The sequence below is a fragment of the Apodemus sylvaticus genome, chromosome 8 (genome assembly GCF_947179515.1).
Source record: "Apodemus sylvaticus chromosome 8, mApoSyl1.1, whole genome shotgun sequence".
Classification (NCBI taxonomy): domain Eukaryota; kingdom Metazoa; phylum Chordata; class Mammalia; order Rodentia; family Muridae; genus Apodemus; species Apodemus sylvaticus.
The window spans coordinates 116462475-116478652 of NC_067479.1; the positions used below are offsets into that span (position 1 = coordinate 116462475).

The window sequence follows — 16178 nt, forward strand, 5'->3', positions numbered from 1 at the left end:
TAGCTTCTGAGAGGAAACCTGAAGTGTGCCTAGCTCTGAAAAAAATCACTTAAAATTCCCTGTGCACAGTCAGGACGGATTGGTCTCTGTAAGCACCAGGGATTCCGTTGTGTCTTTTGGTAATTTCAGCGTTAAAGGAAACTCACCCAGCAAGGGCATGCCCAATGATGCTACACCAGCCTGGCACGCAGAAGGCCCTGGATTCATTCACCCAGAACTACCAAAAACCTCACTTACAAGTAGTTTTCCAATCACTATATACGGCCACTCCTTTCCTAATTGTGAAAAATAGTTGCTAAGAATTTCTAGTAAATTGTATTCCATGTGTGCATGTGTGTGCATGTTTATGCATCTTTGTGTGTAGTGTATCGACTCCAACTGTAGACACTTAAACCCACAGGTATGTGTGTATGTGTGCATGTGTGTGTAAGTGTATGTATGTGTATGATATGTGTGTGCATGTATGCATATGTATGTATGTGTGTGATGTGTATGTGTGTGTGATATGTGTATATATGTGTGTGTGCATGTGTATGCACGTTTGTGTGTGCATGTGTATGTATTTGTGTGTGGTGTATGTGTCTGTGCATGTGTATGCATGTGTTTGTGTGATGTGTCTGTGCATGTGTATGTGTGTGCATGCATATGTATGTGCATTCATGTATGTGTATATATATATACATGTTTGTGTAAGCATGTGCATGTAAATGTGTGGTGTGTGTGTGTGTGTGTGTGTGTATCATTCTGTCCTCTATTATATCTTCCTATATAGTAAAGATATTGAATAAGGTGAAAATTGTTACTAAAGGAGATTCTTTCAGTAAGAAATTCATTAGATTATTCAATTTTTGCCCATTCTAGAGAACAGACCTATGCATCACATAGACTGAACTCAAAAACAAAGTATTAGCTATCTGGCAGCCAGCCTAAGAGATCCAGGCTCATCCTCCTAGCTTTGTGCTCTTGCTTTGCCACAAGGAGAAAACATGCCCTGTCCCCTTTTATGTGATTTCATGACCTTGCTGGAACTTGCTTGAAGACACAAAGCTTCCATGTAAAGATCGAGGTGCTCTGCCTTGGGAGCTGTGTTGCTTTGTATTGCCTTTTGTTATCAGTGCTCCTTCCTGTTTGTTTCATTTTTGCCATCTGAGTAGAAGATGGTCAGAGCAGATTGTCGGATTCAGTGTGTGGTCACTTGAGTGTAGCCAACTTAAGTGACACAGTGTCCCTCGGGTCAGCGTGTGATATAACCTAAGTCAAACCAGGCTGCACCTGGATGTGTGCATCCTAAGGATCTGACCTAAGGTCATGGCCAGCTCTGACTTTCAAGACCTCAAATGGTCATCTAAGCAGCGATATAAACGGGTATCAGCTTGTTCTTAGGCCAGCAGAGCCCTGCTGTAGAGAAGTTGGAACACTAGAGGAGGAAATACGTTGGTTCCTCCAGCAGGCAGCCCGGCTTAGGTGGCTCTCTGCCCTGGCATTAGAGAAACGCTGGCGAGCAGTGGCAGACCAAAGGAACTGAGCAACAGCTAGACTTCTAAAATGCAAGATCTCAGAAAAACCTTGGCAATACCTACAGTCTGTTATCTCCTGTTTTCCACTCCCCTCCCACCAGAAAATGGCCTTGCAGCCTGGGACAAACAGAAGCCCCTTCCAGACCGAGGCCAGGACTGGAAACTGGTAGGAATGTCTGAAGCCTGCCTGCACAGGACGAGCCATGTGCAGAGGCGTGGTCCACTGAAGAATGAACGGACATCCCCTCACCTCAGCCAGGCCGCTTGGACGAACTCTATATTCCATCTGGATCCTGAGGATGTGAGCGATCAGAGCATCTCAAGTGCCCAGACTTTCCAGACTGAAGAGAAGAAATGCAAAGGTAACCACTTCCTCCTAGATGCTTACCACACGGGCATCTCTCACGTGACTGTTCCGTCCCCACTTCTTCACCTGCCTAGTGTCTGTGCTGCCTTTCCCTGGCTGATCCTCCCAGGGGGGGTTATCCTTTAATTTTCTTTTAAACATAAAAAAATAAGTGGGGTCCAAAGGCAAGCACTTTACACCGGCACTCGGGAAGAGATATTTATTTTTATTATTTTTTAGTGAGCAAATGCGTTGTTATTTTGGTTTTGAATTCTGCTTGTGTCTGAGTGGAAGCAGACATTGCTGGACTCCTATCTATTTGCTTCAAGCTGAGGTCGTGAGCATGTGCACATGAATGTATTTCCTACCCTAATTACACCAGTAGCTAGAGAGATTGTGATGCTGGCTTTTAACCCACATAGACAGTTCATAGTTGACAGGGAGATTTTAACATCTGTGGTTGATAAATCCTCTGACTCCATCACCAAGAGAAGATTAGGGTGTTAGGAGGTTGTCACCTCATGGGGGGACACAAACACAGCTAAAGTGGGCCTGGTTGCTGATCACGTGAGACTTAGCCCAGCTCACCTCAGGCCGCCTCACCTGACAGATGCCTTCCACACTGATCGCTTTATGGTCTTATGGTTGCCCAAAATCCTTGCTTCTTAAACCAGTCTGTGTCCTTAAGTGCCCAAGTTCTTAGAATTACCCATTCTTTGCCAGTCCAGAGCGTACAAGCTAAAGCTAGCATGACTGGCTTTTTGGCTTTTCCTTATGGTAAGTTTGGATTGGTTCTTTGGGAAACTGAGAATCTCACAGTCAACATGTGGAGACACGGGAGGAGGGAGGCCTGAAGGAGCCTGCCGCGAGGATCGGCCGCAGTCACACTGACCATTTCTGAAAAAGAACCCAGGCCTTCCTGCCTTTCTGGAAATACTTTAGAACCTCTTTGTACCATCTAGTTTCCCTGGGAAATCAAGGCACATGTTTTCACTAGAAGCACATTATCCAAAGATGGCAACCTCGGCTCTGGCTGAAGAATTGGCAGAAATGCCATGTTCCTTTTGAAACGTGATGCTTGTACTTCCAAATTGATTATTTGGAAGTATAAAGGGTTTTTTAAATGTTCTAAACAGACACAGTATTACACCCCTTCCCATCTCCCTTTCTTCCCTCCAGTCCCTCCCAGATCCCTCCCTTCAACATCCCCCATGCTACCCACTCTCCAGGTGATAGCTCCTTGTTATTATTATCATGGCATGAATATGTATGTATGTGTGTATATGTATGTATGTATGCATGTGTATGTATGTGTGTATATGTATGTATGTGTGTATACATGTGTATGTGTGTATGTGTGTATATGTATGTATGTATGCATGTGTATGTATGTATGTGTGTATATGTATGTATGTATGTATGTATGCATGTGTATGTGTGTATATGTATGTATGTGTGTATGTGTGTATAAATGCATGTGTATGTATGTGTGTATATGTATGTATGTAAGTGTGCATGTGTGTATATGTATGTATGTATGCATGTGTGGGTATGTGTGTATGTGTGTATGTGTGTATATGTATGTATGTATACATGTGTGTGTATGTATTTATGCATGCGTATGTGTATATATTTATGTGTGTATGTGTGTATACGTATGTATGTGTGTATGTGTGCATGTATGTATGTATGTGTATGCACAAACATGCAAATACAACCTGCTAGTCTGTTCTGTCATTTGCACACATACTGCTTCAGGACAACAATAGGGGGAGCTGATCCCTGGAGAGACCAAGTCTCCCTTCCCCTTAGGCACCTGTATGCTCTGCCTAGGGCTGAGACCCTGAGTATTTTCCCATTCCACATTAATATGCCCATTGATGTAGCTAGCCAATAATAAAGTCTTGTTAACTCAGACATTTGTAAAAGAAATTCTTTGAAATTTTGAAGGGGATATTTTTTTAAAAATAGCAAAATAAAATTTTTCCCAAAGGAACCGAGATGTAGAACAGGTGGGTCTCTGTGGGTGAGCGAGAGTGTACTCATATTCACTTGAGCTACAGTTCAGATTTACTAGCAGATTGTATCTTCAGATTTCACAGGTTGCAGTAAAACCATGCCTGTCTTTGGTTACAGCAAAGATCCCTATGACCTAAGGACCTAGTGAGCAGTTTGACTCACAGCTGGAACCCACATCCGCTCAAGTGCAGAGTGCTGTCCCTATCATTTACAGGGATTTTGTTCTTAGTTATGTAGATTTTGAAATATTAAACTTTTGGTTGTTTATATGTTTTGAAAGTAAGAGGAGGGGGAGTTCCAGCATACAGATGCTGAGGCAGGAGGATAGAGAATTGAGCTTAAGTACAGTTAAATAGGAGACCATGTCAAAAAAAAAAAAAAAAAAGAGTCAGTCTTCCGATTTAAAATTCTACAGGCCAGAGCTAAGAACACAGCATTTTGAGATTGACACATTTGGGCTAGGACACCAGCCATGTACAGACTAAACTTATATATGTTACATTGATAAAGCTATATAAGATACTGTGCTTACATATTCAGCGCAGTACCTTATAGTGCACTTTAAATAGCAGCCGCCATTTTCCCCATGGCTATATATCCTTAAGGTCACATAAATCCCTTGACTTGTTGATTGAGGAATTCAGCCGGAGGAGTTAAACAGATGAGGACAGTGGGGTGGCTGTTTGTGAAGCTCAGATCCTCTTCCAGCTTTTCCCCTAAATCACTAGAGTGCATTTTCGTTATTCTGGTGTTGAAAGAAAATCAACAGAGGCAAACTTTGTGAGGTTTCCAGAGATACCACCAAAGTTCACTTGGATCTGGTCTTAAAATTATGCACTGATTCGGTGGGGAAATGACACCCAAGTGGTCAGAGCCACACAGCACAAGAATCTACTACAGTCAATTTCCCTCCTATATTAGAACACCAGTGAGTGATGCCTATGTTTGCCCTTGGGAGTTAGTTCTTGTCTGCTCCATGATCTGCTACTCCCCTCTGCCCACTCAAGCCTCCTAAACTTCTCCAGCAAGCCCAGAAAGTTGGACACAAATAGGGAGACGACTCCTCAGAGCTAAACCTCAGCAGCCCACCATACCCATAAAGAGAGGCCTCCATAGCAGCCAGGAACTTTCTGGAAGGAGGCATGGGGGCTGTTGGGGAAAAAAAGCAGCAATGTAATGATGCTGCTGCAGTTTCTTTGTAAGTCTGCACCATCCATGCTGTAAAAATAAATGAATCTCAGAGTCCCGCGAAGAAAAGAAGAATCAGAAACATGTAGTGCGTCAATTTTTTCTTTCTAAACATTCTATATGGCTTTGCAGGGGAAACGAAAATTTCAGTAAGTTGTATGATTACAAATAATTTTTTAAAATATTTTTGTTTCAGCTACCAAGGACAAACATTATTACAAATTTTATCACATTTTAGTTGTGTCATTCATCTATTTTTTACAAACATGTGTCACGGGAGGCATATCATTTGTAACCAGCTTTTAATGCTTACCAATAAATCATCATCATTTTCCTTTGCTATTAAAATATTCTACTGAACACTGACATTTATTGGCAATAGATTATTCTTTCTTGTAGCTAGAATATCATTTATTAAACCATTCCCCAAGGCTTAGACAATTTAATGTAATTTTTAAACAATAAAATTTAAATAATATCTTATGTCAGCAAAGGGGCAGACTATTAATCCATAATCTTTGTAGAGAACAGGTGACTTAAATAGACCGTGACACATCAAATGATATACAGCTCCTGTTCACCAAGATGACAAAGTGCCCTGAAATTCAGAGATGTAATCTACAAGTTACCACATGCCTTGCAATCCTTCAAGATAAACGGTTACCCTTAGCAGTCAATACTGTCTTTGTCCTTAAGTAAAACACCAGGCCATCAGGAAGTGCATTAGTATTAATAAGGTAGGATCATACAGCTGGAGCCCTTCCTGGTGATCCATCTGCCTCTCCTGTCCACTGTGCTCTACGCACCAGAGACCATGGTCTCAAACCTACTGAGTAAAGCAGGGGTCCACACTCCTAGGCCATCATGGAGGGTTGGTAACCAACATGATGAGGGCTCACTGCTAGTTCCTGGAGTGCACCAGATAGCTGTGTGTACTTCAAAGGCAGGGCACATACTCCATAAGTAAATGGGAGAAGATAGAATAAGGAAGGGCAAGGTACCAGCTAGCATGAAATGGAGTCAAGACAAACTGGAAATGGTAACGGAAGGAAGGAGGACCATCAGAAGGTCAGGGTTCAGGTCCGTTCTGCTCCATTCTCATTGAGATACAGTGCAGAGCTGTTGATGGGCCAGTGTGAGCTCTCCAAAGTCAGCACAGCTGTCTCTATAATACGGAGAAAGTCAGATCTGTTTCCTGTGTCCCCTTGTGATACCCGAGCCTTAGAAACACTTGTACAAGGGCCTGAATTTGAATTCTTCATACTCTGGACTTATGGCTAATCAATTGGAAATAATCTAAATCTTTTCAGCCATGAAGGTATCAAACAAAGTGTATCTAAGCATTCAAAAAATTTAAAACTTGGTTTGGAAATGTGCTTTAGGAATATCTAATACAGTGGAGCAAGCGTTAACAGTATGACCCCTTATGACTTTGAGAACCTATGGAGTTATACGAATATGCATAGGGGCGAGCTTCAGGGTAAGCAACAAGGTTGTCGCTGAGGCTCCCTTGATGTAAAGGTGGTACTGAGCTTAACTCTACATACAAGTGTGTTCACAGATCTTTCCAACTGTATTAATGAAAACTTATATGGTGTCTTAGTAGCAAGACTGTGTTTTCAAATCAGATGCCTTAAGTTCACTTCTTACTTCCTAACACACAAGCTCAGAACAAATCTCTGAGCCTCTCTGATCCTCAGAATAGGGTAATATGATCAAGTGGCCTTTTAAATTTCTGTATAGATAAAGGAGAATATGAGTAACCCTTAGTACAATTTCTACAATTGAGTGGAGATTAAATAGATGCTTACTGTTCTCAGTATATATATAATATTCTAATCTTCAGGCCTTTCTGGTTTCTGTTACTGTTCCTGACCTCATGTTACCCTGCAGAACATGTGCACTGAAATGCCTAGTAGGTATACTGAATACTGAAAAGTAAATAATACACAGCAGATCACCACATCAGAGGTAGAGTGGGGACACAAACTGTAAAGCTGTTAAAATCTTAAAACCTTTAGTGAAAAATCACCGAACATACAAAATAGCTGAAGTAGGATCCGATGCAGACATTCTAGCCCCGAGTGTCAGATTACCCTGCCCTGAGCGCCTATGCCAAGAGTTTGGTATAGCAGAACACTGGTATTGCACCACACAGAGGTGCCAGGGGTCCCAGCCACCATGATGGATGGATACAGTGTGTTCCCACACACTGATTGTACAGTCTGGGCATGTCTTCCTGCTTCTGCCACCTGACACCTCTTAAGCTTAGGCAAGGATCTTAGCCTTTCTGATCTCCATTTTATTATCTGAAAACTGGAGGGTTTGGGATAGAATAAGCTCTTGGATGATGTTACAGAGACTTATAAGTAGATGGAAGTTTTACTTCTCTGGTGAGGCTAGAAATATCATCAGGAGTAGTATAGGTATTAGGAGTGCCAAATACTTATGGTAAAATCTATTTAATCTCCACTCAATTGTAGAAATTGTACTAAGGGTTACTCATATTCTCCTTTATCTATACAGAAATTTAAAAGGTCACTTGATCATATTACGCTATTCTGAGGATCAGAGACTACTAAATCACACTGTCTTGAGTCAGTTACTATGGATTGGGGGGCATAGAAGTAAAACCCACCTCCCTTAACATGTTGGATGGGTAGTTCTCCAAGTCAAGTTGGTGGCTAACTTACATAGCACTCTGAAGACACACGCCATCTGTCGTTTCTGACACAGATCAAAGCTACAAAGATATTCCAGCCAAATTTACATAAATATATAAATGGCATGTTGGTTGTGGGCTATAAAGACAGGCTGAGAATACTCAGGTTCCACACCATCCACCCAATGCTTGGGAAATATGGGACCAGACAATGTAGATTGGTTCTTGCCTCTGAAATGAGCCACTTAGCATTGGATAAATAACTAATTCTCTCCAATAAAGAACATGATGATTAATTGATGAGCAATAAAATACAAGGGGTATGGTTCATTGTTAAAGTCATTTTTTTAAATATTGAAACCATATCTCCACTTTTGAGGAAAAGAGGACTGAACATGTTAAATCAGCCCTGGCCAAAAAACCCCAACCCATGGTCTCCACGAAGATATGAAACAGTACAAACTGAGTTGGAAAATCAGGTGTCTCACGCCATCACTTTCCCTGGTCTCATTTCCCAATGGACCGTATCTCCAATGACCCAGAAACCTTCAGGTCTTCCAGACCCCATTTTCAGTTCCCTTGAAAGTTTCTGGGAGCATTTGTGTACTCTGTAATACACATCCCCCCCCCCCTCCAGGGTGTGACCAGATGCTTCTGGATAGATGGTTTGGCTTTGAGTATCCCAGAGATGAAGAGTCATAACCAAATGTGGTGTCACAAATGACTGGTGGCTTTCCCTGTCTTCAGGATGGTCTCTCAGTCTGGGAACTATCTTGTGGCTGGTTCTGATGGCCAGCTCTATTTACAGATTACTCTTTCATATTCAGATGAATTTTGCCTACTTGACACAAGCCTTTTCAGGGTACCAGAAACCCAGAACTACACAACCTTGGAAATAAGCTGAGAGTCAGAGAGCCTTATGACCCAAGCTCATTCTCCATAGCATTGTTCTGACCCAGGATTATGAGCTTTTTCTAAGCCCTATCCCTGTGACATCTGTCAGCATTGACTTACACAAGGAGATTGAGTTTATCAAACATTATTGCCTCTTAAAATGTAGCACTAGGCTGAAAATGGGACTGTGTGACTCAAACATCTCTGTTATGCAGCCACTTGGCATTTGACTTAGAATATTGTGTGAGGACTGATGGTTTATTCATCTACGTGGCAATATTCTGTGAATGGCAGGCTTTACCCCTGATTCCTCAGAGTTATCCCACAGTATGTAGTTTTAAAGGCCATAACTATTTTAAGTTAAACCTTAGAATTAATGAAGAGAGATTTACTGGGTTCTTTGTTTGACTAGCTCTGAAAAGAACTCCTTATAATAAGTCTCAGATATAAAAGTAAAGGTCAAAATCCATGTCAGTAGGATCCACTGCCCTTTAGAAAGGGGAAAATACATGTTAATCTCTTGCACCTCTTTCTGCCAGATAGGTTTCTATGGAGACAGATATCTGATATGGAGTCACCCCACTTAATATTCATGAGCTGTCTTAGGGTGCAGCTTCTTCTTGCCCCTGGTGCTCATAGCTGTGATGCTCAATCTGAACTTCCTTTGGTGGATAATTCTGTCCCTGTGCCTATACACCACCACCACCCACCCCGACAAAGGACTGAAGACAATCGGAAGGCTTTGCAGGTGGTCACAATCCATCCAAAGCTCACTACCAAATGCAGAGAGTCACACTAATGAGCTAACCCATTGTTTTCTCCAATGGACTGAAGGTCATTTATATTCATTTATTGTGTTACTGTGTATGTAGTATATACTCTTTTGGAAGCTGGTTTCCTCTGTTTTTCAGGACAGTGATGTTTTTTGGAGATATGCACACTTTTTCTTCAATTTGTCCTTTAAGTTACATGGTTTTTTGAAGCTCTCCAAGCATACCCCTGGATTACCTATACACTTCTCATGGACAGCTAGTATTCTGTAGGGCTCACTGGTGTTCCCTTATGATTTTTAGCAGAAGTACTAAAAAGTCATAAAATCATTTAATGACATGACCCAGATATCCATGTTCCAGTCCCCCATTTTCATATCATCACGTGAGACAGCCTCTGCTTTCCTTAGGAACTGGTTTCTTATCTCACTGAATTCAGTGGCAGTGAGTTCTGTAAAGTCCTCTTTTTAAGGAACCGCTCTGTGCTCTAAGGGGGAGTGATTGGAGTCCTCTTTCTCTGTCAGCTCTGACACAGTTGAAGCTAGTGTGTATACGATGAAACTGGGGGAAGACCCGGGAAGCGTCATAGACCAAAGGCTTTGCTGTGGCCATAGGCAGGAGACGTCTGTGCTGTGTCCACAGGCAGGAGATGTCTGTGCTGTGTCCACAGGCAGGAGACGTCTGTGCTGTGTCCACAGGAAGGAGATGTCTGTGCTGTGTCCACAGGCAGGAGATGTCTGTGCTGTGTCCACAGGAAGGAGACGTCTGTGCTGTGCCCACAGGCAGGAGATGTCTGTGCTGTGTCCACAGGAAGGAGATGTCTGTGCTGTGTCCACAGGCAGGAGATGTCTGTGCTGTGTCCACAGGAAGGAGACGTCTATGCTGTGTCCACAGGAAGGAGATGTCTGTGCTGTGTCCACAGGCAGGAGATGTCTGTGCTGTGTCCACAGGCAGGAGACGTCTGTGCTATGGGTCACAGGAAGGAGATGTCTGTGCTGTGTCCACAGGCAGGAGATGCCTGTGCTGTGTCCACAGGAAGGAGATGTCTGTGCTGTGTCCACAGGAAGGAGATGTCTGTGCTGTGTCCACAGGAAGGAGATGTCTGTGCTGTGTCCACAGGCAGGAGACGTCTGTGCTGTGGTCACAGGAAGGAGACGTCTGTGCTGTGGGTCACAGGAAGGAGACGTCTGTGCTGTGTCCACAGGCAGGAGACGTCTGTGCTGTGGGTCACAGGAAGGAGACATCTGTGCTGTGTCCACAGGAAGGAGACGTCTGTGCTGTGGTCACAGGAAGGAGACGTCTGTGCTGTGGGTCACAGGAAGGAGACGTCTGTGCTGTGTCCACAGGCAGGAGACGTCTGTGCTGTGTCCACAGGCAGGAGATGTCTGTGCTGTGTCCACAGGAAGGAGATGTCTGTGCTGTGGGTCACAGGAAGGAGATGTCTGTGCTGTGGATAACAGTAAGGAGATGTCTGTGCTGTGGCCACAGGAAGGAGACGTCTGTGCTGTGTCCACAGGAAGGAGACGTCTGTGCTTGTGTCCACAGGCAGGAGACGTCTGTGCTGTGTCCACAGGAAGGAGACGTCTGTGCTGTGGGTCACAGGAAGGAGATGTCTGTGCTGTGTCCACAGGAAGGAGATGTCTGTGCTGTGTCCACAGGAAGAAGATGTCTGTGCTGTGGGTCACAGGAAGGAGACGCCATGTCACCTATGGCTCTGCTCCGCCCTCACCTGCTGCTCCTTCCTTCCTGTAACCCAGTCTGGTTAAGCTGCAGAATGGCCAACACTGGAGCATAGTTTAGGATCGTCTTGGTATTGACTAGGTAATTTCCAGAACATTTTAACATGTGAGATGAAATGAAGACTTTCAGTTTGCAACTTCTAGATGTAAATCTTGCAGATAGATATCAGCAAGAAATAAACAATTCTTTTTTTAAAAGAAAAAGAAGAAAAAAGAAATAAATCCTACTTTAAAAACCTCATGTAATAAATCCTCTTCCTATTCCTCCTCAAATGTTGCTTCAACTGTAACCAGTTCCCCATTTCCCACTGAGCTAAGGTTTGTTTCTTTACAATAACAGAATATTGCTAAAGTGTTCTGCATTCTTCTGTCTTAGTAGCTGTGGCTTTGTAACATGCCTGCTCAGACACAAGACCCTGAAATTGTCTTGACTTTTACCAAAAAGTTTTCACTTGAGTGTATTCTGAGTCTGCAGGGCTGTGGCTCATGCTGAGGTTCGAGTTAATGGAGAAACATACGGACTTCGGGCTAGAAATCTTTTGAACACCAGGCAGTGGTGAAAATTCTATTGGCTTTCTGCCATTAGCTTATAATGAAGAACATTCCTTTGTTGTTTGAAAATAATATTCATTTCTTTTTTTTCTTTTTTTGGTTTTTTTCAAGGCAGGGTTTCACTGTGTAGCCCTGGCTGGCTGTCCTGGAGCTCACTCTGTTGACCAGGCTGGCCTTGAACTCAGAAATCTGCCTGCCTCTGCCTCCCAAGTACTGGGATTAAAGGTGTATGCCACCACTGCTCAGCAAAACATTAGTTTCTTAAACAAGGTACATATCTCAAAAAGTGATAGTGGTACATATAGCAGAACCTCAAATGGTACCTCGAAGTTGTGTAGAATATTTTTAGGCATGTTTCTTTTGGATGTTTTAAATTTTTTGTGCTAGGGCATCCCAGAGCATCATGCAACATCAATATGTCCAATCTCCATGCAGCTTAACACCATTAAAATATCAATTCCATTTAAATCTATAGAAAAATCAAATAATTCCATTTTATTTTTAACTTACATAGCACTTGAAGTATTCAGTGTACAGATCCTGATTCCTGCTTGGAGTGTGTGTGTGTCTATGTGTGTGTGTGTGTGTGTCTGTGTGAGTGTGTGTTTGTGTGTCTGTCTGAGTGTCTGTGTGTGTGATTATGTGTGTGCATGTGTGTGCATGTGTGTGTCTTGGGGGGGTGAGTATGTGTGTGTGGGTCTATGTGTGTGAGTGAGCGAGTGTGTGAGTAAGCATGTGTCTGAGTGAATGTGTGTGTGTCTGTGTGTGTCTGTAGGTGTATGTGCATGTGTGTGAGTGAGCATGTGTGTGTGTGTCTACATGTGTATCTCTGTGTGTGTCTGTGTGTGTGTCTGTATGCAAGTGTGCATGTGTGTCTCTATATGCGTCTGTGTACATGTGTCTGTGTGTGTGCATGTGTGTGTCTGTGTGTGTCTCTGTGCATGTGTGTCAGTATGCATGTGTGTCTGTGTATGCATGTGTCTGTGTGTGTCTCTGTGCATGTGTGTCTCTGTGCATGTGTGTGTGTGTCTGTGAGTGAGTGTGCATCTGTTTGTGTGTATCTGTGTGTGTGTGTATCTGTGTGTATGAGTGTATTATAGGTACCTGTTTCCTGTGGGTATGTACATAGACAAATGGAGGCCAGAAGTCAATATCAGGTGTCTTCCTTGACACATTGTTTCATTTTTTAATTAATTTAACTTGCCCTCTAAAAATTTCATATGTGAATATAATGAATTCTTCTATAAGAGAGATAAATGGAATACTCAAGAAAATGTGACATCTGCACACAATGGAGTTTTATTCAACCATAAAGAATAATAAAATCATGACATTTGCAGGAAAATAGAAAGAGCCAGAGATCATCATATTCAGTGAAATAGCCAAAACCCAGAAAGAAAAAATACTGTATTTTTCTCATTTGTGGAAACTAGATTCACATGTAAAATATATAAACATAGACACATACATAGGACAGGTAGGCGGAAGCTATGTGGGAGGAGAGAGGAGATGGTTTGGAGTCAATTTATTCCTGTGTTCATTTAGCAGAGCAATAAAAGTCAGTTTTCATGGAGGGCTCATGACCTGTCTAGTCTCAGGTCCCTAGCCACTTAACAGTGTCAGAAATAGGGCCTTAAATCCAATCATAATGTTCTTGGCTATTGCCATAACAGTTATGCCACAGTTGTACCAGACTATCTTACAGGCAGGTCATTGTTATGGGTTGCAGAGTTTACATCTAGGCAATATTGATGATTGCTTTTCTTTCCTAGTGGCATGCGCAATATCTTCTAGCACCATAAGTACTAGTCCATAGGAGTGAAGCTTCAGATCAGATACCAGCTTGATTTCCCTATGTTCAATAATGTAAGTGGTGTCTCTATTAATAGAGCCATACCATCAGACTGGAGTGGGTAAACACCAGCGTTGGCTATAGTTTATAATGTGTTGTGCAGTGTCATTTCTATGGGACCTCTTTGTTCAATGACTCAAAGTATATAACCCATTCCTGGTAGTGTGGGGGTGATAATATGCCTGGTTGAAGTATCATAAGTTCATTTACATTTCTTTTATATGCCCATGTGTTTTAGGAAGCTTCTGCAGTAGTAGACTTCCATACGGCTCTTCGGTGTCGTTCATGGTTAGTTGTTCCTTCCATAGGCCTTTCTTTGCCCCAACTCCTCTCCCCATTAATCCTTCTATTCTAGTTAGTTCCCCTCCAGGAAAAAGCCCCTCCAATCCCCTGGTCCCTTACTAGCAAACTAACCTCAGTAATAATTCTAAATGAAATACACATATCTAAAGCTTAAGTGCACATCTGCACATAAGCAAAAACATGCAATGTTTATCTTTCTGTATCTAGGTTACCTCACTCAGGGTGGTTGTTCATAGAGCTATTTACCTGCAAATGTCTTAATTCCATTTTTCTTAACAGCAGAATAGCATTTCATTGTGTGAATGTACCACACTTTCACTATTCACCAATCTGTCATCAGAGCAGCTAGGCTGTTTCCAATTGCTGCCCATTATATATAGACAGAATAAACATGAATGAGTATCTTCATACATAGAACATACAATCAGTTGGGAAAATGCCCAATGTGATATAGCTGGATCTTGTGGTAGATTTGCTTCCAGCTTTTTGATAAATTTAGTTGAAACGGGGACAGCATAGAACAGCTAGCACCCTTTGGGACAATGCTCTAGAAACACGAGTAAGAAATGAAGATGTTAGGACAATTTCTGCCTGAGAAGACCTGCTTCCTTGGCTCTTCTTCAGCTTCTTTGCTGTGCTACTTTGTGCAGCTGATTATTTTTCATCTATTTTGAATACATGCATACTCAGTGATGGTCAGAGGACCACTGTGGAAGCACACATAGGTACAGTCTTGGTGTGAGAGGCCTCTTAGAGACATCAGGAAAGAGGTGTTCAGTCAATGGCTGGCAGCAGACCAGAAGGCACGGATGGGGTCACCTGCTAAGGATCTAAGTGATCAGTAGGGGCTTGAAGACAGACCCAAAGGGAACACCAAAGAACCAGATGTTATGGTTCACACCTGAAATCACTTGAGAGGCTAAGGTGGGAAGATCATCATGGGTTTGAGGCCAACCTGGACTACATAGTGAGTCCATAATACCAGCATGAGCACCAAATGAAAGGCCAGCAAAGGGACAGACCATCCCTTGGAGAAAACTAAAGAGAGCTCATCAGAGACAAGACAGCATGGTATAGAAATGTCTCAACCACCCATGGGAGGTGGCTGGGGAAGGCTGGCGCAAGCCAAGTATCTATGCAGTTATGTGTTCAGAGGTGCAAAGGTGCCAGAAGTCACTTCTTTTTAATAGAGCCTTGCTAAGAGGCAGTGATAGCTCACAGTCTTGTTGGACACACCAGATCACCTAAAGCCTGATCACTTAAAGTATAGGCCCGGAAAATTGAGCTGAGCTGGCCAGATGGAGTGTGACTTTCTGTTCCTAGACTGATTTGTCCTGACAACTTTCAGACAAAAAGTAAAACCAGCACATCAGCCAGGAAGAGAAGAGAAGAGAAGAGAAATGAACCACACAAAAGAAGCTCTGAGAATCCAGGGCTCGACATAACAGCCAGTGAGGCTGGAGAAGAGGACATTAGCCAGCATCAGGGCACCTGCTTTTCTCTACATGGGTGGCTCTCAAACCGTAGCCAGCAGTAAGATTAGAAGGGGCCTACACAGGCATTTTGGATTTTGCATTTCTAAGAGGTCTAAAGATGCTGGTTGCTGGTCCTGGAGCTACCGTTTGGGATCAAAGACCTTTGGGATCTGGTCTGCAGTCCCATGCTTTCTTTTTGTGATTCTTCTAGTGATAGGCCACAGTGGATGGTGTGACAGGGCCTTTGTATGAATGTACTGGGCTCACCATCCTGCCTTAAGGAAGAACAATAAGGGCGGATGAAGACTCCACAGAAATCCCTTTCAGCAACCTTCCCCATGGCCCTCTGGCTGCCCCAGCCAGTCTTGTTCCCACTTCAGGGCTCCTCAGAGCCTCCTCAGCCTGTTCCCTCTCCAGCAGTTAGCCATACCACTCTTGTGCACATTTTCATAAAGCACATTTTGTTTTGTGAAGGATTGAGAGGCAGCCTCCCCTTGCTACGCTTTTGTGAAGCTATAACAAGATAGAGGTCTCAAAAAGCTTTTATTGAAAACTAAGAGCAAGAAAAAAAAAGGAACAAATTTATAGCACAATGTGTTCGAAAGAAAAGAGCTGTGATCTCGTTCATTTGTTCATAACAAAGCAGACTTAATCTGAGAACCCAGAGACAGCCTGGACTCTTGGGAACTCCCCCTTCAGAAACTCTCATCCTTGGTTCTGTCTGGGTTCTCTCACATGCAATTTCAAAAATGCACCCGACTTCCAGGTAATACCTATGTCCCCACATTTGGCTCCATCCCCAGCATATAGGCCAACAGAGCAGGAGTCTAAGTGTGGAACATCTGTAACAGACATCAGTTC

The 16178-nt window shown here is 42.9% G+C and overlaps 1 protein-coding gene across 4 annotated transcripts in view; it reads left to right on the forward strand.

The window, feature by feature from the left end:
• The window catches only part of Thrb (thyroid hormone receptor beta), a 337372-nt gene that overhangs the window by 271847 nt on the left and 49347 nt on the right, over nt 1-16178 (forward strand). For 3 of the 4 annotated variants that reach the window (XM_052190378.1, XM_052190377.1, XM_052190379.1), the window contains exon 4: nt 1619-1879. The exons of the other annotated variant lie outside the window; for it this stretch is intronic. In XM_052190378.1, coding sequence (XP_052046338.1) covers nt 1619-1879 — 261 coding nt within the window. The remainder of the gene's footprint in view (nt 1-1618; nt 1880-16178) is intronic. 4 annotated transcript variants of the gene reach the window in all.